The 25120-nt window shown below is 48.1% G+C and overlaps 1 protein-coding gene across 1 annotated transcript in view; it reads right to left on the bottom strand.

Moving 5' to 3' along the window:
- CACNA1I (calcium voltage-gated channel subunit alpha1 I) overlaps positions 1-25120 on the bottom strand; it is a 164764-nt gene that overhangs the window by 139135 nt on the left and 509 nt on the right. Inside the window, exon 2 of the mRNA XM_031057759.1 lies at positions 12458-12759. Within this exon, the coding sequence (XP_030913619.1) occupies positions 12458-12738 (281 nt within the window). The 5' untranslated portion in view covers positions 12739-12759. The remainder of the gene's footprint in view (positions 1-12457; positions 12760-25120) is intronic.

Here is a 25120-nt window from a genome sequence, read left to right as displayed (position 1 = left end):
CAGAGAGAGCTGACCTATATGGTGGAAGGCTGCATGCAGCTACACTGATAACACTAATTTTAATTAATCCTACCACAAACTCCTCTTCCTTCCAACACCCTGTCTCATTTGCTTAGAGCTTCATTTGATTGGCAGCTTGAGCTGAGACTTACATAGCAGGTATGACTGCTATGAGGAAACCTAAGTTGAATGTCAATGACTGCAAATAAAAAAAGTTATTTTGTCTGTTCTTAAGTGTCCCAGATGGTTTTTTTTTACTAGCATTTGCTGCTGGATGCTCCGAAACACTGCTTCCACATGGGGCAGCAGGGTAACCCAAGACCCCTTGCACTCATCCACTCATCCTCTAATAACCCATCCAAATGGGGAAAAATTAGCAGCTGCCATAGCAAAAAAAAAAAAAAAAAAAAAAAAAAAAAAAAAAAAAAAAAAGTGCTTTGAATATGCTCAGGAGAGACTGTTTGATATGACCCAATCCAATAAATTCAGACAGAATTAAGGATGAATGTGGAATCTCAGTTTCACCCTCTCCACACCACATTCACAACACAACCTTTCATGGCAGGTTCACATGCTCAGGTTTGGTTTTTTCCCCACAGGGAGAGATGGCATCAGTGAAGACAGTGATGTGACACCTCTTCAGCCAGGGATCTTACAGGAGTTTGCTGGCAGAGGGAAACAGAAATCAGTAGGAATACAAAGCATGAAGGCTCTAGGGTAGGGACATGACTTCACTCCATGGGGTGCTCCCACCTCACCCCTTCCTGCTGCAGGCTGAGCCCTCCAGCCCAGACCTTCTCCTCACCCACCCCTCCATTATCCTCACCCAGTCCAACCAGCCCACTCTCCAGGTGCTGCCTCATGCCATTGCTGCCCAGCCCCTCCACTCTGGAGGGCAGATACCTGGTGGACAAGCTCTGCACTCCAGATCCCTGCTGGCTGCCTGACCCAGTGGCCTTATCTTCCTCCTCAGCTTCTCAGTCCTCCACTTCAGTATCCTTCCCAGAGTTTCACCTGATCCCTGCCTCCCAGACCTCAAATTAAGGTTTTATTAATGGATAAAAAGGAATAGAATAGAAAAGTTGGACAGGTTTTGAAAACTATGCTACTACCTCATGTAACAATGGAAATTATGTCTTCCATTTCTTTGGTTCTATTCATGTTCTGGCCCTAGGATGAACTGTGTGAGATTCTTGAGAGATCCTACTGGGCAGGAAAAGAAGGAAAAACATTACTCAGCAAGGAAGAAAACATATAATATGAGGAGTTTGTCTACACAGGGAAAGACAACAGGGTCAACCTACAAGAAAAAGGAAAATTGGGAAACCATAGCATGGGATGAAAAAAATGCTACAAGAAAACAGTGAGAAGACTGCTGTCTCCAAAGGACTTTCCTGTATAAAACAAGTGGGATAACATCTAGAGCCTCCTCCACTCACAAAAATCCCACTTCCAGAGAGGGGTCCAGATGGGAAGATAAGAGCAGTTGCCAGCACAAGGCTGCTAAACAGTGGGTCAGCAAGCACAGAGAGGAGAGGAGCAAACTCCCAAGCTGGGAAAGATCCTCCTCCATCAAGAAAATTAATCAGAAAGGAGCCAGAGGGAAAGAAAAAAGCAAGAAAAAATTGCTTTGAGGGAAAAAAATCCTTCATTAAGAAATATCACAGTTGGCCAGTGGCACTGAACATCAGGCAGTACCAAAGGCAATATATTATTACTGCTGCTCTTCTATAAGCCTGTCTTTTTTAATATAACTCGCTCATGATAAACATGTTCAAGGTCTGGCCTGAATCTCACACGTGGACAAAGCAGAGCCTCTCAAAATCACCTACAAACCCAAGAGACTTACTCAAAGCAAAAATTACATCACAAGTTGATAAATATGTGAACAAAAATAATTACATAAAAACTGCAATACATAAAAAACCTACTTTTCTCAAAGATGTTTTAGCTTGATTATTGTTAACAATTCTTGTTAACATCTGCTAGCTGGCTGGTAAATGATCTGTAGAACATTTTGTAGAAAATAAAGACATGGTATTCTTAGGGGAACACTAGAGTGAGGCGTTCTTGGCTGCAAAGCAAGATGCAGGATACAGGTAAAGACTGGGAGATTTCCTTTTGGGGTGTGTGAATGATGGGGAAAGGCAGATTTGCCAAGTACTGATGTTTCAGTATGCTTCCAAATAATAAGCAGGGCTTGAAAGATGAGCAGATATTTTGGATCTTTGATGTGAGAAACTATCAACCTCTGCATGGAAGAAAATATTTCTCCACCCTCAAATATTGAGCTCCTACATCTTTCATGCCATGAAAGAGAACAGCTGCTGTTTGTTGCAAACTGCCTGTTCCAATAGGGAGGTTAATATTTTACCATGTGTTTTCTTTCCTTCTTTCCCTTCTTGCCTGTTGAGGCAAATCTCAGAGCTAGCATTACAAGCACTGGATTCAGCAGCTTTCTCCTGGATGAATTTGTACTGATGTTAGCCTTTTTAATCCGTGACTCTGAGAAGAGAAATCCCCCAAGAGGTACATTTGGTTCACTCTGTCTCTCCCAGCATCCAGTTCCTACAAGTCTTAAAGCCCTTGTAGCATTTCAGCAATTTTTTGCTACCCTGGGGAAGTAGTGACAAACAATACCCAGTTATTAAAGTCAGGATGAAACAGCCCTCACAAAGGTCCAGGGGTCAGGAACAAGGCTGAGACAGCACTGTTGGTTCAACTTTTGCACGTGAATCCTTGAACACCTTGCCCAGCTTCCAAGCTGGGGCACAGGGCCAGGAGATTGCAGGCACACAGCTCCCAGCCAGCATGCTGAGCTCACATCTGTCTGTGCCAGCCCACAGGAGCCAGACCTGGTTAGCAGGGATCAGCAGAGCACCAGCTACAGCCCAGAGAAGGCCAGGGCCAGCTGATCCAGCAGCAAGGGTCACCCAGGGCAGCTCAGGAGGTGGTCACCTCCAGCAGCCCGGCCCTGCTCCCAGGTGGATGCACCCCTTGGACTCTGCAGCTCAGAAATGAGCTCAGTGCTCCTGCACACTGACAGCTCAGCATGGGGGTGTCAGAGGTGCCACCAGCGTGTCAGAGAGCACAGGAAGACAGCAGCTGAGCTGGGCTTGGAATGCTCTAAAGGGGGATGGAAGCAGCCTGTGAGTACAAGGAAGGAGCAATCCCACCTTGCCATGTAGAAATCCCTTCCAGAGATAGCAGAAATCTGCTGTTTTCACAGGTAAACTCACACCTCTGCAGAGCCCTAGCCTTTTTCCTCATTCTAAACAAGCCAATGGGTGATGTCCTCTGTTTAAATGCCACCTCCAGGTCTCCCCTTTAAGCCCTGACCTTTCACCCCAGGAAGCTGGGTGTCCACAATACTGGCCAAGGGAGGCACCCACCAGAAGGAGCCAATTCAAGGGCAGGAACAGTCAGTGCAGACAGGCTGCTCGCAGCAAAGCCCAGGAATGACAGCAGGGGAAATAATAAAAGAGGGGGAAAATGACAAACTGCCACAGACAGAGAGGAAAAGGGATAGACAGGGTGGCTAGTCACAGGGGAGTCTGCTAGAGGAGCTGCAGGGACTCAAACATCAAATCACACTCAAGGAGGAGGAGCAATGGCTTCTTTTATAGACTGAAGCACAGTAGGTGATGACAAGAGGAGACTGGAGGAGAGAAAACTAAAGGAAGAAAGGATAAGCAAAGAGTGTGATGTATCATTAGCCAGGACAGATTTATCTTTCCTCTTGGATGAATTGCAGTACGTAAGTGTAAATGGCACCATTGTCTCAGGGGGACAGATGGTCCCCACATCACAGCTTGGCACATCCCCCATCCCCCCTGAGGGAGCTGCTCCCCTCCCCAGGCTGCACTGATGCAGTGGGCATGGAGAAAGCTGGAGAAGGGAAAGGCCAAGATAAACTTTCCATCTCCATCCCCACATGCTGACCTTGCGGTCAGGATGGGCAGGTGAGAGCTGTTCCAGCCCCAGCACTGCTCACCAAGTCCATCCCTCAGAGCAGCCAAGCCACCCAAGCAGCTGTGCAGGCTCTCCAGCCAAGGCTTGCACTGCTATCACACCAGCAGCTTCTTACTTCACAGTCCTTGATGGCAGCCAGAGATCAAGCACTCGTGCTGATTGCCCCAGGTCCATCAGCTGCCTTCAATCCCACTGATTTCAAGGTTTGCTGAGATGCCTGCCAAGGTCAGCAGGGATTTGCACCACCTGTTCCCAACCTAGATAACCTCCACATATCATTCCCCGTCAGTATCTTACATCTTCATCACCACACTTCATCTCTCATTTTACAAGTCCAGCTGCACTCTGACCTGCCTTCCTTGCTCATCTCAGCCTCATTCCCTGGCTACTGGTCACAGCTCTGTTGTTTTCTTGACGTGGGATAAAAAGCCATTCCCCTGAGCTAGCCTCTCTCCTCCTCCAAAGCTTTTCCTGAGATGATTCCTTCTCTTCTGCACAGCTGAGCCCAGAGAACCCCCCCAAGGAGGAGAGGCAGGTGGGGCAGCAGCCCCTCCCTGGTAGAGGAGCACAGGCAGCAGGAGATAGCACAGCACAAACTGCCCAAGGAGCAGCAGTGACAAAGAGAGGGCAAGCCCAAGCCACCACCAGATCTGTCTCCAGAACAGGCAGCCCCAGCTGGTGGCCCTTCCCACCACCCTCAGCCCTCATCCCATTGCCCCACCTGCCAGAGGCTGTAAGAGAAGCACCATTTAAGAGAAGCACCTGTCAAACAGGACGTGTTTGGGCTGGGCTCCCTGCCCCCCAGCACACAGGGAAGCACAGGAGAGGCAGTGGCACAGAGATACACCAGGCACTCCAGGAAAGGGCTGACCAAGGACCAGAGGGCAAAGCGAGCAGAGGACAGAAGTGGGTGCAAGCCTGAGCCTGGTGCATCCTACACCACACTAGAGCCTTCCTAGACCAAAACACAGTGCCTATCCAAAGACAGTGTTTCTCCAGGAACACAAAGATCTTTCCAGCTTAGAGCCTGACAGCTTGGCAGACTCTTTCCTCCTGCTCTCTCCACAGGTCTGTAATGGGCCAAGTGTTTCACAGCCTCATCTCAGGCACACTGGGACCAGCTGCAGGCCATTTGCTGCAGAGGAGCTGCAGCTCTGCTGACTGTTCCTCACCTGAAGCAGCTCCTGTCAAGTATTATGCTCACAACCCACAGCTGCAGGCCCTTTCCCATGGTCTAGGGTAGGAAGAGTGTCAAGTCCTCAAATAAGCAGCTGGTCAATTTGTTAGTGGTTAATTCTATTAATTCACATTGTTATAACAAGACATGCAATTAGAGGTCTGGTCAGAGTGTTTTATAGGTCTTGAACTCAAAAGGAGCATTTTTATTGCCCTTTCTATTCCTACAAGAGCCCCTTTGCCACTCTAACACACCCTGCTCCAGTGTTCACAAAGGCTGAAAAAGGCAAACTGGCCATTTTTCAAAGAATAAATGGTTCTCATCTCCAAGGCAAAATATATTCCAGTGAATAAGCACAATATGCTCCAGAAAGGGTTTTCAGCATTTGTTTCAGTTCAGGAATGCACTCCTCAGAGGGATGGGACGTCCCTCAGCACAGGCACTGCTACCATCCCTGCATCCCAGCTGAGCACACCATCCCTCTCTTCTGGTCTAGCAGTACCAGATACCCCCAGATTGCCACAAATACACGGTGCTGTATGACAAAACAAGACCAGTCTCCCCAGCCTCACCTGAAGATCAATGGCTGGTGAATACAGATTTGTTCTTACTAGGTAGAACAGAATAACACTGATTTATACCAGTCAATTTTATGACTTGCATCTTCTATGCTCTCTCCCCTGCTTCCCCGCACTTTCCACATTCACTAGCCATAAACCCAGGAACCTCATCAAAAGCTGTTGCAGTAAGAATCCTAGCCCTGCTTTCCTAAAGCATCAGAGCATGGAGTCCTACAAGTTCTTTTATTGGGTTTGAAACACATCAGGGAAACAGGGCACTACAAACACACAGCAGAAAAACCCCTCTCCTAAAGCAAGGCTCCTCTGTGCTTTGCAGTTATTGCCCTTCCTCCAACAGTAGGGGTCCATCCTTCAATAACAGCAAAAATGCTCAGAGCTTTGAATGAAGACAGTAAGGACGCACCACGGATCTTCAGCTTTATTTCCAGTTGTGTTAGACCCTATGAACATTAAATCTTCAATCAGAGCCCTGGTTTTGTTTGTGCTGCTGTCCTGCTTCATTTCCAAACCATGGTCTTTGAGTTCTCACTATAAAAAAAAACCCTCCAGGGATTAAGCTAAAGGGATGGGAGGCAGGGATTTATCCTGTTTCAACATTTGTGCTTAGATACCCAGGGCCATCTTGCAAGCCAGCCAAATTTAGACCTCATCCCTTTACATCTGCCCACTTGCCTGAAATTGCATACATCTCACATACACACAACCCAGCCAATTTCTTACAGATCTCAAGCATGCAAATCCCCTTCAAACATATCCATCCCTTGTGTGCTACTAATGACAATGCACGAGTTTAAATTCCATTTACACCACATCTGACTGTGCAAATGGTTCCTCTAAACTTCCCTCGTAAATTTGCACATCAAATGACCCGCACTAATGGCCCTCCCTTGCCACTAGTTTTGTGGAGACAACTTCCTTCCCAACGACTTGTGAAGGCCCTGAGCTCTATCATGCTTCCCCTGCCACCTGCCTACCAACCACAATCAGCTATCCTAAGAAAAAGCTGGAATTCAGAGAATTACTTTTCCCCAATCCAGAGTCCAGGTGGATGGGGTTCTTCTTCTCTCACAAAATGAAGATTACCCAATATTTCATTACGGAAACATTAAGATGTTCAGACTGTGCAATTTCCAAAACTAAACCCGCTCCCTGTCTTTGCCTTCTTCTAGAGCATCTGGGAAACCAAACAGCATAGCAATCCTAAATGCAAATGCTACAGCCTGCTATCCAGCAACTTCTTCTTTGCTAAAGCAAGAACAGGAACTTCCAGAGATCTGCTTCTCCCTCTGAAGAGAGAGGTTCAGCTAGGCACACTCAATTTCCTGCTGCAGTCTGTCAAATACATACAGAGACCTTGGATGGTTTTCAGACAGGTGGAGTTAGATGGGGTAAAGCCTATCAGCTTTCCAAGGGGAAAATTAACAGGGAAATTAAGGGTCAGCTCACAAGGGTAAGACATGTCTGCTTTAAGGCACACTGCTAACACAAAAGGGGAGGAGAGCACTTGATGATAGATTGATCCACTGCATTCAGTGCCTTCAAATATTAATATTAATCAAGATACCAGACAACTGACTTATTAGAAATGACCCTTATTTGCTAATAGCAAGCTCCATTCCAGCAGGGAGGCTGGCAGGGTGGCAGAAAACCCAGCAGAACCTAAAGCAGTCTTGCTCCCTCAAAGCTTGAAAAGCATCTGGCGCATGCCCATGGGAACACCAGTGCCCCCAACACTGCACACCCACTGCACAGCTCTGGCCATCCCAGCTTCCCATGCAACAGGAGCAGCTGCAAAGTTGACTCAGAATGTTGTGGAGTGCAGAGGGGTCAGATAACCTCTTAGAGAAAAAGAAAAACTCGTGCAATTGGTGGGGCTTGGCTGTACAGACATATCTCCTGGGCTGGAAGGAGGCCACAGCAGCAACATCTGCCAGGTTACCTGGAATGATACAAAGCTGTCAAAAGTCCTCAAGTAAATGCCAGACTCTTCGTGTGTCTTCTGAGAGAGGCTTTTTAAGAGAGAGGCAGGAGAGCTGCCCTTAAAATGGAGACACATGAACAACATATAAATTTTACTGTTTTTCAAATGTGCACCTAAAAGCTGATACCAATGACCCCAAGAGCAGAAAGCCATGATCCCCAGGTTCTCAAGAATGATCAATGCTGCTTAAAATTCATAAGCCACTCAATTTTTGATGTATTATTACACTTTCTGGTCACATTTCCAAGCTTCTCTCTACTTAGAGATGCAGAAAATCATTATTTTTATTTATATATACAAACACATGTGAAAAAGAAAAGTAAAATTCAAATGATTACAGGAACTCAGGCCTTAAGACAGTCATCAACTACTACAAGATTTGCAATAAATTTGCAGATTATGCATGTTTATTATATAACTACAGCCAGTCATTATGAATACTGTGTCCAGGGTTTGACAGTGTACAAATTTCAGGCAGAAACAAGCACAACATACAACAGAACGTGCACATAATCTTCACTGGACATAAACTAATTGCCCAAACTGGTATCTGACATAGGCATATTTTACATATATAACACATTCACCCAAAGCTTAATGAGCAATGGGGTCGTTGCCCCCTTAACCACAGAGCACCCAAAAGCAGTGATTCTGGCAGCCCACAGTCCCCATGCACTGTGGCACTTCCTGCCACTGCCACCAAGAAAAGTACCAATCCACTCGCACATTTTTTCTTCTCCAAAATTTCATTTTGCACTTGGCTCTCAGGGGGCAGTGCCAGTGTGGAACACCACTATTGCCATCACCAGCCATTCAATACTGCACTGACTCATACATAAATTATCCCTGTGGGGAATAAAAGCTGAGGTTTCCTTTGATTCCAACCAAAATGCTCAAGGCCAGTCCTGTTTCCTTGTGCACGGAGCACACAGTCCAAGCTGACAATGCCACCAGTGAAAGGCATCTCCAGAAGCAAGGTGGGATTTTGGCAGCATACAATGGCAAAGCCCCTTTCAGTGGATTTTAAAGCTAATGAGCTACAAGGCAGCTCCTCAGTACACACAGTCATGCCACAGCTGTAAGAAGTCACCCTGCTCAGTACTGTGTAAAACACAGCTCCCAGTAATAAAAATTAAGTGTGCACATAAGCTTTGGCTCATCTGGGATCTGACCTGCTGCTCCTACACCACTGAAATCAGCTGGAAATGCAACACTTCACTGCTTGAGAGCAAAACAGAAGCCCAAAGGGCCAACAGCTTCACCAAGAGGTTGGTACATAAAAAGCAAGAAAATGATAGAGCAGTGAACTGCAGAGCCTCTCATGAGAATCCATTTGTAATGGGTATGCCACATGGCACCCTATTTAGTCCCAAACATTCTAGAAATTCATAAGATAAATGCTATGCAGTTGACTTAGAAACATTTTTTATGCTTTTCATCCTATTCCCCATCCAAGCTTGACTTCAAATCCTACATGATAGAGTTTAGGTTTTATAAAAGAAAAAAAAAAATCTTCCAGCCATTCTCATAGCCATATCTCAAACAAGGACTGTATTAACATTGTAGCTGCAACAGCTCCATGATCTACAACTCCAAGTAGTCCAGCCTTCTGTTACCAAAGCACAAATTAACACAAACAAACCAGCTGGCTGGTTGCTCATTGCTGCATCACAACAATTCCTTTCTAATCAGGGGACAAGCCAGGCTCCAGGTGAGTGTTGAGTTGCATTGCGCACTCAGCTGAAACAGCGCTTATCTGTCTCTAATAAGGTATATTAGGAATAAATTTTAAAAACCCTGCTTCCCAATAAACTGAATTTATTCATGCATTCATTTGAGCTATAGGTAAAGCCATCCCAAAAACATCCAAATCACCAAACTCAAAAGCATCAGGCTCCTTTTCACCACACACTACAACAGCAAAAACACAGCAAATACTCCCTTTGGGGACAAACACATGGACTTTCACAGGGATCATAGTCCTCTTCTTAAAAGGGAGTTGGGATCTGCAACTTTTGCAACGACAGCATCACGCATCTCTACACTAACATGCTTCCACAAGCAATTTTAAAGCAAAGAAATAAGTGGTTCTTTCTCCTATTACTGCACTGCAGCAAAGCAATATGGCAGCTGTTTAATAGCACATAACAAAATTGCAGGACTGCTCACAAAAGGAAAAATAATCTCCAGGAGAGGGGGATTTAAGTAGTTAGAAGGCAATTACCTAAATTGAAATTTGGTGGTTAATGACCTCGTGCTTAAAAAAATTGTTACATGGCCCTTAACTATCAGAGTTTCCTTTTTAAATCTCACTGACAGTACTTCCACAACAGCAATCGTGAAGCTCTAATCCAGGAAAAATTCTACAAGAAGATTAATAGGCATTTAATTAATATACCCCATCTTTTTGCTGAATCTTCACAAAATGCCAGGTGTTGACCTATGACAGTGACTCCTCCTGTCCCTGCTTAGCTTAAGCACATTGGAGACCCAATAGCTCAGTGTAACAAGGATGAAAAGCAGGCAAGCATAGAAATTCCTAGAAGATATGGTTTGATTTTCATAGAAGTATCTCTTATGAAGGGTCTGATTCCCAGCCAGGCATCTGCCACCAGGCCATGTAAATGCATCCTGTCTATGATGCTGTTAAAAAAATTGTGATGCCAAGAGCATATGATTACATGTGAAAAGCCTTCAGGGTGCAGAAGCAACCCCTCATTTGAGGAAAAAAAAAAGGTAATAATTTATTTCATCAGCCTTTTAAAAAGAGAAGTACAAGGGGTTGAAAGCAAATCAGAGGAGGGGCTGAATCCTCACCTCTCCACTAGTCATGTAATCTCCCAACATCACACAGCTGAGCTGAAACCTCAAGTTTGACATAACCCTTCCAAGAGGGGCTGCTCTTCACTCCCTGGTGGCCATATGTAAGGTCATCAACAGGTGATTGGATGAGGCTTTTTCCTCCTTTGTCTAGTTTCTAATAAGAAAAAGTCATTTTCTAAGTCAAAGAACACATTTGTCTGCAGATTAGGCCAAAATAACACTTGAAAACTAAACCAGCCCAATTTCTTGGATAATAATTCCAACAACTTGAAGCAAACTCCTTGCAATATACCAAATTTGAGGGATTACTGAGTGACTCTTTAGCCAGCAATAAGGACAGGCTTTTGTCTCCTTCCACAACCTCCTTCCCTCATCCAAAAGCAAGCCTTCAGTCCAAACCCACGCTGTCCCTCTTCTTTCACTTCCCAAATCCAGCCTTTTATCGTGACACAAATGTCTTGGGCTTTTCTCTGAGTCCTGCTCTACCACATGCTGGGACAAGATTCCTAGGACATAATAACTAGCACAGGCACACTGTCATAGAAAAGCAATGCATAATTCAATACAAAGTTTTAAAATTTTATAGAGCAGCCAGTGGAAAAGAAAGCAAAATATCTAAATCTCCAATGTGTTCTCAGCCATAACCTGTGTTTGAGACTGCAACCTCTCTTCAGTGGCTTTTGAACTTTAAGACAAGAGCTCAGAGCTCAAACACAAACCTTTACCTACACTTGAAATTAAAACAAATCTCATCCATTTAAGGTCAGCTGTTACTGCTGACACTACTTCAAGTCCTTGCCCGGGGTTAGGCTCTTAAAGCTGAAAATACTCTTAGAAACATTTTGCTAGTCTTCACTGTATGCCCAGACATTCAGATTTAATGTATACATCAAAACCAGAGCAGGCATCCTCATAGCTAATACCCACCTAACTAGGAACTAAGAAACTTCCCTGTAGAAAGTGCTGCAAGTTGAGATCTCCAGCTAGAAAATAATCCACATAAAACCTCAGACCAACCTCTCTGGTGACTCTTCTTCTTCTCCATTTCCTCCACACCATCCATGATCCCACAGTTCAAGGAACAACAGCACTTCTCTACCTGCCTTTTATACCACTGGAGCCACAGAGCACACTGGCAGACTCCTGGTGATGAGCTGTGCAGGTGGGTGCCAGTGGCACTGCTGGGCTGCAGGTGGATGTCAGTGGCACTGCTGGGCTGCAGGTGGGTGCCAGTGGCACGGCTGGGCTGCAGGGACGCTCCCGCCATCGAGGCACTGAGCATGAGTGACAACACCTGTGTGTGACTGCTGACCACGGAGGGGAGGACATGCCTGTGTCCCACAGATGTCTCCCAGGCTGTGTGGAACACACACTCTCCTGTTCACTCCTGGCCAGAGATCCCAGCAAGGCACTGGCAGGACAGTGACATGTACTACATGGAAAGGCAAGGAACCTGGATTTCCCAGGGTGCAGAAGGAGTGGTGGTTCCCTCAGTAAGGCAAGGTGAGCTCTCAGTGAAGCCTCTGTTTTCAGACACCTCCACTGCTCATGGCAGTCTGAAAGGCTTCTGGGCTGGCAAATCCTACTCTCTCCCAGGAAAAAAGGGGGCTGGGAAGGGGAAGTACAGGCTTTCTAGTGTACAGGCTCTCCTCACACCTCCACTCTCCCTACTCCCAGTCCCTGTGCCTGGGACTATCAGCAGCTCTTTCTGAAGTCCCTTCTTTCATAATCAATGTCTTTTAATCATGCACTAAAACAGCAAAGGTTCTGTTTAAACACAAGCAATGAACAAAGAAGGTTGTTAAAAATGTAATAAAAGTTATTCCTTACCTGCAAGGCACCCCAGGAGGGCAGGATGAGGGGAGGACGGGGCAGGAGGGAGCCAGAGGCAGGGAGGGAGAAGGAGCAGCTCAGAAAGGATATGGGTTGCACACCATTTTGATGCACCAGCTCCGTGGGCTGGTGGTCTGCTTCAAGCAGAAGAAGACAACAGGGGCCAAGTCTGGGTACGGGACGTCAGGATCTGGAGGGGATGCGGCTTCTTCATCCTCACCCAGCTCCAGGGAGGAGGGTGGCTGCTCCGGTGGTGTTTGCTGCTCCGAGATGCCCAGATCCACAGGCTCCAGGGGGCAGCTGGCAGAAGTGTGAGGGGGCTGCGGGCCTGCAGGCCAGGTGGAGGGAGCCTGGGGGACGTACTCTGCCATGCCAGCCACAAGCGAGAACCCCTGCAGGGGAAGCGAGAAAGAGAAATTATATCCCACAGGGAATCAGCAGCAAAAGCACAGCACATCTGGGCTCTCCTAGCAAATCCAGAGCAGGGGAGAGCTGCAGGACTGATGGCTCTGATAAGCCACTTGGTGCTGAAGCAGTTTTAAGCTCTTTTCTACCAGCCACCTGTCCACCAAGACTCCTCTGGCTGCTCCCCTCCATCACCATTTAAAGCATCCCTGCAGCCCCTGAGACACCCTGTCAGAGGGCTGCACCATCCCAGACATCTCAGCTCTTCTGGAAGCAGCCTGAGCACCAGAACACAGCACAATGTTTTGAACAGCACAGGCCCATCCTGACACAACAGAGCCATCCTGCCCTGGCAGTCCCTAACAGAGCCCTGCCAGCTCCAGGTGCAGCTTTGCTGTCCCAGCTCTTCCATCCAAGGGCACTGTGGGCTGGCCCTGTGTCACAGCATCACACAGGCTGCATCAGACTGCCACTGAGAAATGCATGTCAAACCCATACACAGCAGTCACTCATTCAAGCAGTGAGCTGTGACACAAGCAGGATTATACATTAAGCACCTTTTACTTGAGCTTGTTGAGCTCTCCTATGCTGGAGCAGTGGAAACACCACGAACACGAGCTGCAAAAGTTATTTCCCTGAACAGAATGGTCAGAGAGCATGGGTGGGCATGAGAAGAGCAGGTCTCAAGCTCACTGGCAGCCTGTGCTGGTTTTGGCTGGGGAAGGGTTAATTTTCTTCACAGCAGCTGGAGTAGGGCTGTGGTTTGGATTTGTACTGAAAACAGGGTTGATGATACCAATGATTTAGTCCCTGCTGAGCAGGGCTCACACAGCACCAAGGCATTTTCTGTGTCCCACATCACCCCAGTGAGTTGGCTGGGGGTGCACAAGGAGCTGGGAGGGTTCACAGCCAGGACAGCTGACCCCAACTAACCAAGAGATATTCCATATCCTATGATGTCATTCTCAGCACATAAAGCTGGGGGAAGAAGGAAGAAAGGGGGACATTTGGAGTGATAGAATTTGTATTCCCAAGTCAGTGTTATGTATGATGGAGCCCTGCTTTCCTGGAGATGGCTGAACATCTGCCTGCCCATGAGAAGAGGTGAATAAATTCCTTTTTTTGCTTTACTTGAGTGCACAACTTTTGTGTTACCCATCAAACTGCCTTTATCTCACTTTTTTGCCTTTTTCTCCCTTTTACTCTTTGATTCTCCTCCCATTCCAGCTGGAGGGCAGTGAGCAAGTAGCTTTCTGTGGCTTAGCTGCCACCCAGGGTTGAACTACAACACTCCTGTGCACTACAGAGCACCAAACTTTTGCTAAAAAATATCATTTTGCTGCCTGGGTGCTGTGCATTCAATATCAGAGTGGAAGTGGCTCCTCAAACTGAGGGGAATTAAATAAACTCCAAGGCTTGGCTTTGGAGGGGTGTTACATGGACACTCTCAGGAAAGAGCTTGGCCAATGACTGCTGGTTTTCTTCCCTTCACCTTGCTGGCATGTTCAGCCGCCTGGAGCGCCCATGCTGCAAGTACAGATTTAAAAGCCACACAAGAGCCCTCAGACACGCTCCAGTGCAGAAAGGGATGATGAGCAGCAGGAAAGGATGTGTCTGTCCAGACCTCATCTCCTCACATACCGGCCACAGGTTATCCTCCTTGGCACTTGTCTCAGCTCTCTTCACTTGAGGATCACGAAGCCCATGAGCAGCTCTGTTCACACTGCACTGCTCTGCCTCAGCAATGCACCCTTGACATTTCAGCCCGTGGCCCTTTTGATGCTCACACTGCTGGATCTGTGATCTCCAATGCTCTCCACACCACTCATCTGTCAGGCTTGCCAACCACTCCACCTCATGTTGCAGTGCCCCACCGTTCCCAGATGAGACCCTGAAACCTCTGCCTACCTATCCTGTTTTCTCAGCCTCCTGCTTCCAACAGACACTTTGATCCAAAGCTTTGCTTGTTCTTCGAGGCTTGGTATTTGTCAGAATAAAGAGCAGCAAGTGCAGGGGTTTAGAAAGCAGACACAGTGTCCCTGAGGGGATAGCAGAGAGACTCTTGGAATTCATTATCCCAAAGGCCTGCAGCTATTGGAAAGAACAGATACCATGTCTCCTGACTGGCTTTGGGAGGCTGTTCATAATTTTTTAAGCCCTGTGAAAAAAATTTACAGTGATCCTTCTCACTATGTATCACTACTGTTTTCAAAAAAACTTTCAGCAGATTTTTGACTCTGGGCACCCATGCAACTGCTTGTACCACTTTTTTCATTCCCTATTCCCACCAGCTCCCCATTGCCTGCTCTGAGCTGGCTCCCTTGCAGTCTATTAACATGCTGTGGCTGAGCCCAACTTCCCTCCCATTACAGCACAGAGGAGAAAGATTAGCAGAGACAGCCAGGAGGAATTACTTATTATGGTGCTCAGAGCATGCACACTGATGAGGGCATGACAGTTCCAAACTGCAGCGTACAAAGCTTCATAATTACCAGTACAACTGAGAGAAGGAATAGGAGCAACAACCTCATCAGCATTTCCCTGCTTTCCCTTCAGCAAGCATCCAGGGCCTCTTCTCCATCTCACCACTGCTGGATGCAGCTGGGACTCAGGGATGCTGCTCTGCCCATGTGAAGCACACATGCACAAACTGGATAGTGTGCTTATCACAGACAGTTCATCACTCTAATTTGTGTAGCTCAGACTGACTCATTAGGGCTCATATGGACACAGGGCCAGGTGAATCCCTTTGGAAGCCCTAAAGCTAAATGCAGTCCTTGAATGACAGCTGCCCCACTGGAGATGTGAGTAATACCCGTTACCTTCCTGAGATTAAATCCTGCTCTGCCTCCCAAGGCTGTGATCACGATGTATTTCCTACATTAAGCAGGATTAATATTCTGTGTCAAAAGAGAGGGAGGGGAAAATCAAGCAGTGGGGCACTTCCGAGCTCTTCACACAGTCAGTCCTCCCATCTCAACTTCAAAGAAGAGTAGAGTGGTTTTTCTGCCAGAGATAGGTCCAGGGTTGTCTCTGCTACCATTTCAGTTGTGGAGGTTGGAATCAGCTATTTCCCCTATTGTTTCTCAGGCTGCAACTCATGCAATACTATTTTCTCTGGGCTTGCAATCTGCGGCCTTCCCTTGCTGTAGGATTGCTCTGTAACTTGGTTGGAGTCAGCCTGCTACAGTATTTCAACCCAGGGGAGCCCTGTTTAAATCAAAATGAGGAATGAGTTTGGCAAATGCATTTATCTGCATACACAGAGAAATGTGCATCAATGGAGAGGGTTCCTACCCAGATAAAAGGCAGTTATAGTAAGACTCAAGAGAATTATAAATCTCCAGAATTTGTCTTTGGGATGCCTCTAACCTCCCCTTTGTGCAAGTGCAAGCCTAACCCCAGTGAGTACAGCAGGCCAGACCCACCACAAAAGAATCAAATCCTCCCCAGCCTGGACTTATCTGGCCAAATGTCCCCCAAATACACGAAAACATTCCGCTGCAGAAGTCACATACCACTGGAGGAGTGATGCTACACCAGCTGCACTTCCCTCCCAGGGGAAGGGAAGTTATTTGTGGGCTGGCAGCTCCTCCTGCTTCTCTCCCTGCACAGCCTGTGCCAAACCCTTCTGTGGAGCCAGGTCTTGAGTCTGCACTGTCTGTGCCCAAGGACCATTTAAAGCCACCAGCATCCTGAGCTGAGCACCCACTGGTGCTGCATCCTGCACTCACACCTGCCCTGGACACGTGTGCTGGCAGGGAGCTCCTTGCCTTGGCAAGCACAAGAGACGCTGACAGCCTCTGGCTCAACCCTTCCCCAGAAGCACCTGGTCCTGCCAGACTACTGAGCAGGAAGGGAGAAGGATGCTCTAAAGCAGCAAGAGAAGTCATGGACTTAATGAGAAGTGGAAATTGGTTAGGAATCAAAGGAGAAAAAATCACAATGCAGGAGAAGTGCTACAGGTTAGGGGTGTCTGTCCAAAAGGCCGATGTCACCTCCTGGCATGCACTGCAGAAGTCTCTGCTCAGACACACTCCCCCTTTAGGGCTGCAGCTGGCATCCCAGGGCTGTCAGTGCCATGACCTGCCATGAGTGAGCTAGCCCAAGGTGTCCTGCAGGCACCACGCCCCAGCCAAAGCAGCCTCCCAGCTCCTCTCTGCCCCCTCGGCAGAGCGGCTGACAGGACTCCTACAAGGCTCATGCAGCCCTTTCTGAACTATTGCAGCTTGACAGTGAAAGGGCCTTCTGCAGCCAGCCAGGAGAGGGAAATACCAGACAGAGGTCCCCACAGCTGTCCCAGTGCTGGAGGGAATCCACCCAGAGCCCAGTGGGATACAACTCCACTCTCACGTGGGACCATCCTCAGAGCTCACCTTCCCCACCATCATCCCTAACCCTGTATCCCTTGCCAGCCCACACTGCCTCAGAGCTGTTCCTTCCTGTCTGTGCACTGCTCACACAGACAACACTGGGGTCCACATCAAAAATGAAAGTGCAGACTGCATTTCCTTTAAATGTAAACACAGCACCTCCCATTCTGAGGGCACACAAGTCCTTTCCAAACCATCCATCACCATCAGTCACCCATTACTTGGAAGCAGCAGGAAGCACAGCAGCCACTCTGTCCTGCTAACACCCTTGCAGAAGAGGGACAAAAATGACAACCTCCAGCTGATGTTGCAGGGGAGATCAAGATGGTCCCATCAGCTGGAGCAGCACCTGAGGCACACATATTTATTTATCATCTCCAAACATCCATCCAAAAGCTGACAAGCATCTGGGGCACAGCTTTTGCAGCCAGCTGTGCACAGGCCCAGACTTATTTAAGGAGGTCCCTGAGTGTGTGGCATATTTGGGAAGGCGTGTGGGTGACCCCAGCCGGAGCTGCGGGAGCCTCCCGGGGCTCTGCTGAGCACGGCCATGAGCCCGTCTTTGTTTGCTGCTGGAAGTGGCAAGCGTTACCTTTGATGCCTGTGTCTGGCTGCAGGGATGTGTTAGTCATGCAGGTTTCACATTTGGAGCGTTTGTCGTGGTACAATGTAATTAGTGGTACCCAGCTCCCTGTGTGTGTGTGTTCAGCTGGCACTGGCGTGTTTCTCTGCCTGCTCTCATCTGCCTGTGTGTGTGGGGGGCGGTACGAGTGCCAGGAAGGAACAGGGTCACTTTTCTTTGCACTTAATTTGAAACAGGGGCTCTCACATCTCCATCATCTCAGCACCTCCATCTGCAATGGGACGTGGCAGAAAGCCAGCATGGAGTGTTCCAAACGGTGCCCAAATCCATTGCTTGGACATGCTGGTGCTCCCACAGGCCCCTGAAGCACAACACCCATGGCCTGCACCAGAGCCAAGGTCTCCCAGGCTCCCTGCCCTGGTCAAATGCCTGTGACCTGTTGCCTTTGCAGCTGCATGCTGATGGATTGCTGTGCCTTCTTCCACACACGCTATTACCCTCTACTAGATTTGCTTGAGTGCTTGACAGCCTCACCCTGGTCATTTTGCATCCCTCCTCCCGTTAAGGACCGGGAGCAGAAGAAGTTCCTGCATCCCACTGAGCAGGGGAAGGAGCAGTCCAGCCAGCACAGGGCAAAATAAGCAAACTGCCTGTCCTGAAGTCTCAACAATGCCCTGTCTTCAGCCTGTACTGCAGGCAGCATTCTGCAGCTGTAGGAAGATCAAGCCCTGATCTCCTGGACACTCCCACCCTCATCATCATAGTCAATGTCCAATGTATGCCTTCCCGGTCCTGTGGCTGGGACAGCCCCCTCCTGTCCATACCTTTGGTCCCTGGCACAGCAAAGTGGAGATCTGCTTACATTGCTAAGGAGCCTTTGGCCAAGACAAAGGAGATGTTATGGAGATCAGTAAAATTTTGCTGGAGAGATGGAGGGGGGAAAAGTAAACAATGAGAGAAGAAAAGGCGTAGGGGTAATATGATCACTTTGGGTATAGGCAAACAGAGGAGAAAGAAGTTTCCCACTGGAAAATCTTTACCTGACCTTAACTATGTGGAGTGTCTGAGACCCAGAGGTGAGTGCTGCTGAGGACCCTAACCTTATCCCACTGCTTCCCAGAGGATATGCATACTTGTTTTCAATAAAGCATCTCCATTTTTGGTGTTCCAAGTAAACAGACTCTAAAAATCTCCTTCTGGGGATGACTCCTTACTGCAACAGATCCATCTCCATGTGGAGACTCTGCCCCAGAGTCAGTGTTTTCCCTTTCAAACCCGCCCCGCTCTGCCGGTGCACGGCTTTGTTCTGCACAGCTGCCAGCGATGCCTCCTCCTTCTCCTCGTGCACACGGACACCTTTCACGTGAGACAATTCCTGTCGCGTCCTCTCACTTAAAGCCACCGCTTAGCCAAGACGCACACCTTTAGCACTTAATCCTCGCTCGTGAATCAATCTCCTGAGCCCCGCCGTGGCTCCGTGCGGATGTCGCTGCAGCCGCTGCAGCGCTGTGCCGGGACCGATGTCCCCAGTGTCCCCTGACCGCAGCGCTGTGCCGGGACCGATGTGCCGAGTGTCGCCTGCCCGCAGCCTGGCTCTCGGGCTGGCCACAGGGCCGGGCTGCCAGCCCCTTGGCTCTTGCTGGCCCTGTCACACTGCGAGTCCATGTCTGATGTGCCATCTACTGTGATATCTTGTGGCCTGAGCCGTCCCTTCCTTGCCCCTCACCAGAGCCCATATTTCACATTTTTCATTGCCTCCAGATGCATCAGCTTGCATTCTTCCTAAGGTTAGTCTCAGTAAGTTATTTCCCACTCATCTTTCTGGCCTTACTAGATCCCTTTGTGTTATTTTACTGCATCTCCACAGGCAGGCAAAAACCTGGTTTATCATCACCCAAGGAAGTCATTAATGTGCTGTTTACACTCTCCTTCAGGTCAACGATGAACATGGCAATTAAGATGGTCAGATGAGGAAGATGAAGAGGAAGACAGTGGTGTCATAGGCTACCAGCAACGATGGCTTTGAGGCCATCCTCACACTCTTAGCCCTTCAGGACCCAGATCCTGAAGTGCTAGCAGGAAAGACAGAACGTGCAAATACCTCAGCTGTGCCTCCAAGAGAAGCCCACGCCGGGAGAGCAGAGCTGCAGCTCCTGCCCACCGCCAGGACAGGTGCCCCAGGCTGCAGCTGGCAGCGCTGCACCTCTGAAGTGCATGGAAAAGGGCATCCTGGGGCTGCTCCCACACCGGCTGAGCCAGCAGTGAGAAGCTCCGCTGTTTCACACCATCCTTCCTGTATCAACCTCTCTGCCCTGTCTCCATCCCAGTGCCCAGCCCAGCCCAGTGTCCCCTCAGGACCTGCTGGAGTGAGCAGGAAAACAGCAGCATACAAGGAGTGGGGAGACCCCAGGAGACTCCCTGGTCCCTGTCACAGCACTGAATGCAGCTTCCCACTTCTGCACAAGCATCCTCATCACCTCCAGACTTTGTCCCAACTCACTAGCACCACTCACATCTGGAGAGGAGATTCCCTGGGGTGAAAATGGAAATGGGGAGGTGGAGACAGTAAGCAGCACATCTAAAGAGAACACGATATGAAGAGCTTCGGGGAGCATCAAGGGTTACATCTACAACCTCTCTCCTCCCTAAAAATTACTGCTCCCCCTCAATCCCTCCAAAGGAGATAATCTGCATAAACACAGCTACGCATTTGGAGCAAACTAACTCTTGGCAAAAACAAAAACAGGAAGGGAGCTAAAGCTATGTGGAGTGTGATGATCCCCCAGGCTCTGCCTCCAGAAAGGAGAGAGGATATGGGAAAGGAATGTAGCTCTGAAGATGGGAATCTTCTAGAAGCAGGGAAGAGGCAATGTTACTAACTCTTCTGCAAAGGCCTACAGAGTGTTCAGTCTCAGGTCAATAGATGGACAGGACCTTGTGATGGTTCCCCTGCATCCCACATGACTTGATTGCTGACACTGCTGCTCATTTACATAAGCTTAAGAGTCCCCTTCTCTCCCAGCTGTCACCAGGGGGGAAAAAAGCAAAGCTGGGACAGTTGCTTGAATAGTGACCCCTGAAAAGCAGCAAAGACACCAGTGCGAGCATATCTGACCACAGACCTGAAAGGGAACCCTATATCCAAGCCAAATCCTTGCAGCCTTGCCAGAAAACCCAGTCTGAAAGAGTCCATAAGGAGTTTCTCTGCCCCCAACCTCCATCCATCCCCTCTGCCAAACTCAGAGTGGTTTTAAAGGCAACATAAGGGGGAAAAATGCCCAAGGATGCCAAGCCATTGAGGGCATCAACACTGCCAAAAGTCCCCTCTCAGAGGTGAGATGCAAGATAGTGCTGGGCACACTGCACACATGCACACACTGGCAAACACACACACATGCAGCAGCAGAAACAGGATCCCAACCACTCCTGACAGTCTGACCTGCAGGAAAATCCATTCCTAACCTCTGTCCTGGAAAGCAACTTAATTGAGCCTGCCAGACAGACACACTAAGGCAGCACCTGAGCAAGGTTTAACAGCACTAACCCCACCTGTGCGCTCCATACAGCAGCGTTTTTGTAGCCATGGCCAAACTGACACCGCAGAGAAAGGAAACATAAACCTTCCCCACCCTCTGCCCCCCATCCCAATGATCATACCAGACAAGCACTTCCAGCAGCCATATCACAGCAGCAAAATCCCTGGCATTTGTCACTTCCCCAGCTACCAACAGCACAGGTCAGCAGCTCCTCTCCACCCTGTTCAACCCCACGGCCATAGCCCCAAATCCAGTCATTTCATAAGGATTTGCCCTTTGCTTGCCCTCCAGGGATGCCCCCATGGAGCTTCACATGAAGGCACAATGGAGCAGGATGTGTAGCTCATGCTGCAGATGATGGTCATGTCAGAAGCAGAGACCAGCAGTACCCTTGGTACTGGTTTTTTTTTTTAATACACACACACATTTGATAAGAGGCTAACAACCTTTGCTTTTGAAGGCACCCTTCCAATCCTGCCTTGATCACACAGAGATGGAGCTTCTGCACTGCATTCTGCAGGTGCTGAGAAGCACAAGGTACTGCAGAAAACCCCAACAAGCAGGAATCCACACCAGGAGCCCACAGGCTGCAAGGACTGGGATAAATCTGCAAAGCCCCTGCTGACTGAGGTTGGCTTGGCCCAGAAACCACCCCCCTCCTGTGCCACCACAGCAGCACACACCTCCAGTTCAAGGCAAGAGAGGAGGCATTTTCTGACATCTCCTCATTGCAATTAGTCCCTGATACACTGGGCTGATTGCTCTTCAGGGCACACTGCGGTGCTTCAAACACCGAGGCCTGACAAGCTCCGGGAGAGAGAGTTTATTACAAAGTTACTGGGTTGATTTATGCAATTTGAGTTATGATTAGAGGACTTAAATAAATTTTCTATCAGTATAAGATATTTTTCAAACCACTATGTGATTTCTAGGAGCTTCAATATATGCACTTCAGACACAGATGAATAAACCAATAAGCTGCCTATACTAGATCATTATAAACAGCAATGTACCTCTGCATAACTGACAAGAAAATTCTACTTTCTAGGAGCAGTTTGAGGTTTTACAGATCTTGGACACCCTTCAAATCAGCTCTACATTATCCCATCTAATAATTTTTTTAGTATAACTAAGAAATGGTACTACATGATCTTGCAGATGCACCTGTACCACTTGATTTCTGAACCTGTCCATGGACTCAGAGGTTCTTGTAATGCTCTTGGCAACTACAGGAATTCACCTGCTTGCTTGAGTGTGCAGGACTGGGACTTCAATTTAATAAAAGATTAAACTTATTTTAAATCAGTGCCCCATTCTTTTAAAGATTCCTAACACTGTGTGTGCTTTTCATGAGTTTCCAGCTGTAGACACTTGTTCTCTTTGAGAAAAATGAATAAAAATTAGTTTCAACTTTTTTTTTTTTCATTAGGGGAAAAAAGCTGACCAAGCATGTGGCTTCTTTGCAGCACAGCCTGGAATTGCAGGCTTTTCCCAAAATCAGAGGTGGCCAGGGCTCAGCATAAGCCACCCGGGTGTGGGACATCCTCCTGGTGTGCCTTGCTGTCATGGGGCAGGGCAGGGCTCTAAACAGGGCTGTAGGCTGGCACCATGTCACACTGGGCACGGACACATGGGTTCTCCAAAAGCGGATCAGGCAGCAGAGATGCAGCCAGGTGGGACGTGGGTTGCTGGAAGGAAGCAAGCAAGCCCAGGACTAGAGGAGATGCCAGAACTGCAGCCTGGGGCACAGGTGCATTATTGGCACCTTGAGGGTGCTCAGGACTGCACCATCAAGGAAGGTGCTGCTCTTGGTGGGGACAAGAGTGAGGACACAGGAAAGCTCACCCAGCATTGTAGGTAGACCCCAGAAAGCCCAGCTGGTCTCCTCATACCCCAGCCAAGGCCACTGTGCCCACCCAGAAACAACCACAGGCAAGCACTGAGCTCCTTGTGAGACAGCATCCCCCTCAAATGATGCTTCCCCTCACTCCTTTGATGGCTGTGGATGCCCTGGCCCTGCATCAGCCACATCCACAGCCTGAAAACACTCCCAAGGCAGCAACAAGGGGAGATTTTGAAAGATAAAACATGAAACAGGTTGGCATAACCCCCTTTATAATAGGCACTGTCAGATTGATCCAGGCTTCACAAGGCAAACCCCTTAGATGTGGCAGATCAAAGCTGCTTCTTTGTCCCCCTGACTCTCCTCTGAGATATTCACTACCAGATCTCCTGGCAAGCCACGTGTGCATCTTCTGGTGCATGGAGGTGGCCAGTGTTTAGACACAGCTTTCCAGTGAGATCTGCAGGGAAGCTGCTTTTCCCCACCTTCCTGCTGCAGTCAGGGCCCAGGCTTTGCCAAGCAGGCACTGCCCCCTTGCCCAGCCCGCCTGGAGCAAGCACCCTGGCAGTGGGCAGCACCCCAGTGCCATGCCCAGACTCCATCCCTGCCTGCTTGGGAGAGGATCGTGGCACCAGACCTTCACTGACAGGCATGCACTGCAGCCCTTCTGAGGGAGCTCATATCCAGTGGCCATGCCATGAAACTATTTTGTTATTTAATGGAGAGAGGAATAACTGCTTTCAGTCCCCTGCAGGCAGCTGCCTCCTGCCTGAGGCTGCGTGCCTGCCCAGACCGCAGGGATGGGGCAGTGCTGGCCAGGGGAGAGCTGCTCAGAAGGTGTCCTTAAAAATATAAAGTGGAAGAGGGGCAAAAATGGGGCTCTTGGATTCTCTTTGCAGTGCTCTCAATTAAAAGTTTCTTTGCAGCTAGGGTGTTGAGAAAAGAATGTGCTTGAGGATTGCTTTCCACTGATAGAGAAGCTTACGTGTCAGAGTTAAAACACTGAGGGGTAAGCAAGATGAGGGTCAGCAGACCCCTTCCTTCTTTGAGATAATAACTCCTCAGTCACCAGCCCAAATCGAAGATCAGGAGCTCTGCAATAGCACACGGAAACAACTGACAATTTACATAGCAGTCCTCCAAGTGACAGGGACACAGAACCAGCAGCAACCCCCAGATCAATGAGATAAACACCTCCTATTAGCAGAGAGAAAATGCACAACAAGTTCTGCTTTAGAAACAATGGTAAAACATTGTTTTACCATTGTCCTCTGCAATAATTTTCAGGGAAATTATATATATATTTAGGGGTTTTTTTCTCTCTGGCCTTTTATTTTTTTCAAGCCACTGGTACTTTTCACACAGCTGCTGTTACCAAGAAGCAAAAGGTAACCATCAAGAGGGTTATGAAAACCAGTACTGGCAGAAAATATGCCTGATAATTGCCAGTCAACAAGGTCTAGCATTATTTCTGTTTCTCTTCTTTTCTAATTCTTCTGTTTCCACCCCACTCCACCCCCTGACTCCAGCCAACAGCTTCCAGTGATGTACAGAAGATGATGCATTTTGCTCAATTAAAGTACATCCTATTCCACGTCCCTTTTCAGGATGTTGCACATGCAATTGAAATGCAATAACAAGCATAAACAAAACAAGAAAAGACAATTTAGGAAACCTGAATCCAAGACCAAACTCTTGTTTTGGAAAAAACAAAACAAAACAATATCCCAAACCCAAGAAGACCCTAAACAGTGAGAAGGTTTTAGGAAAAGTTACGTATTTACAAGTCTCAGGCAGTTACCTCTCCAGGGAGGAGATTTTGTAACCCTCCCTCTTTCCCACCATCCTTCCCCATCATAACAGAACAAACTAACCAGGGCTAAATTTGAAATTCCTGAAATATTCACACTCCTTGTATCATTTACAGTAACATGTAAAGAGCTGCTGATTATCTGTGAGATACACATTCCCTGCTGCAATTGCTCGTGGACATGAACTACTGGACACACAGTT

The sequence above is a fragment of the Geospiza fortis genome, unplaced genomic scaffold (genome assembly GCF_000277835.1).
Source record: "Geospiza fortis unplaced genomic scaffold, GeoFor_1.0 scaffold173, whole genome shotgun sequence".
Taxonomy (NCBI): Eukaryota; Metazoa; Chordata; class Aves; order Passeriformes; family Thraupidae; genus Geospiza; species Geospiza fortis.
The sequence above is the reverse complement of the archived record's forward strand: the minus strand, read 5'-3'. Positions and strand labels throughout refer to the sequence as shown.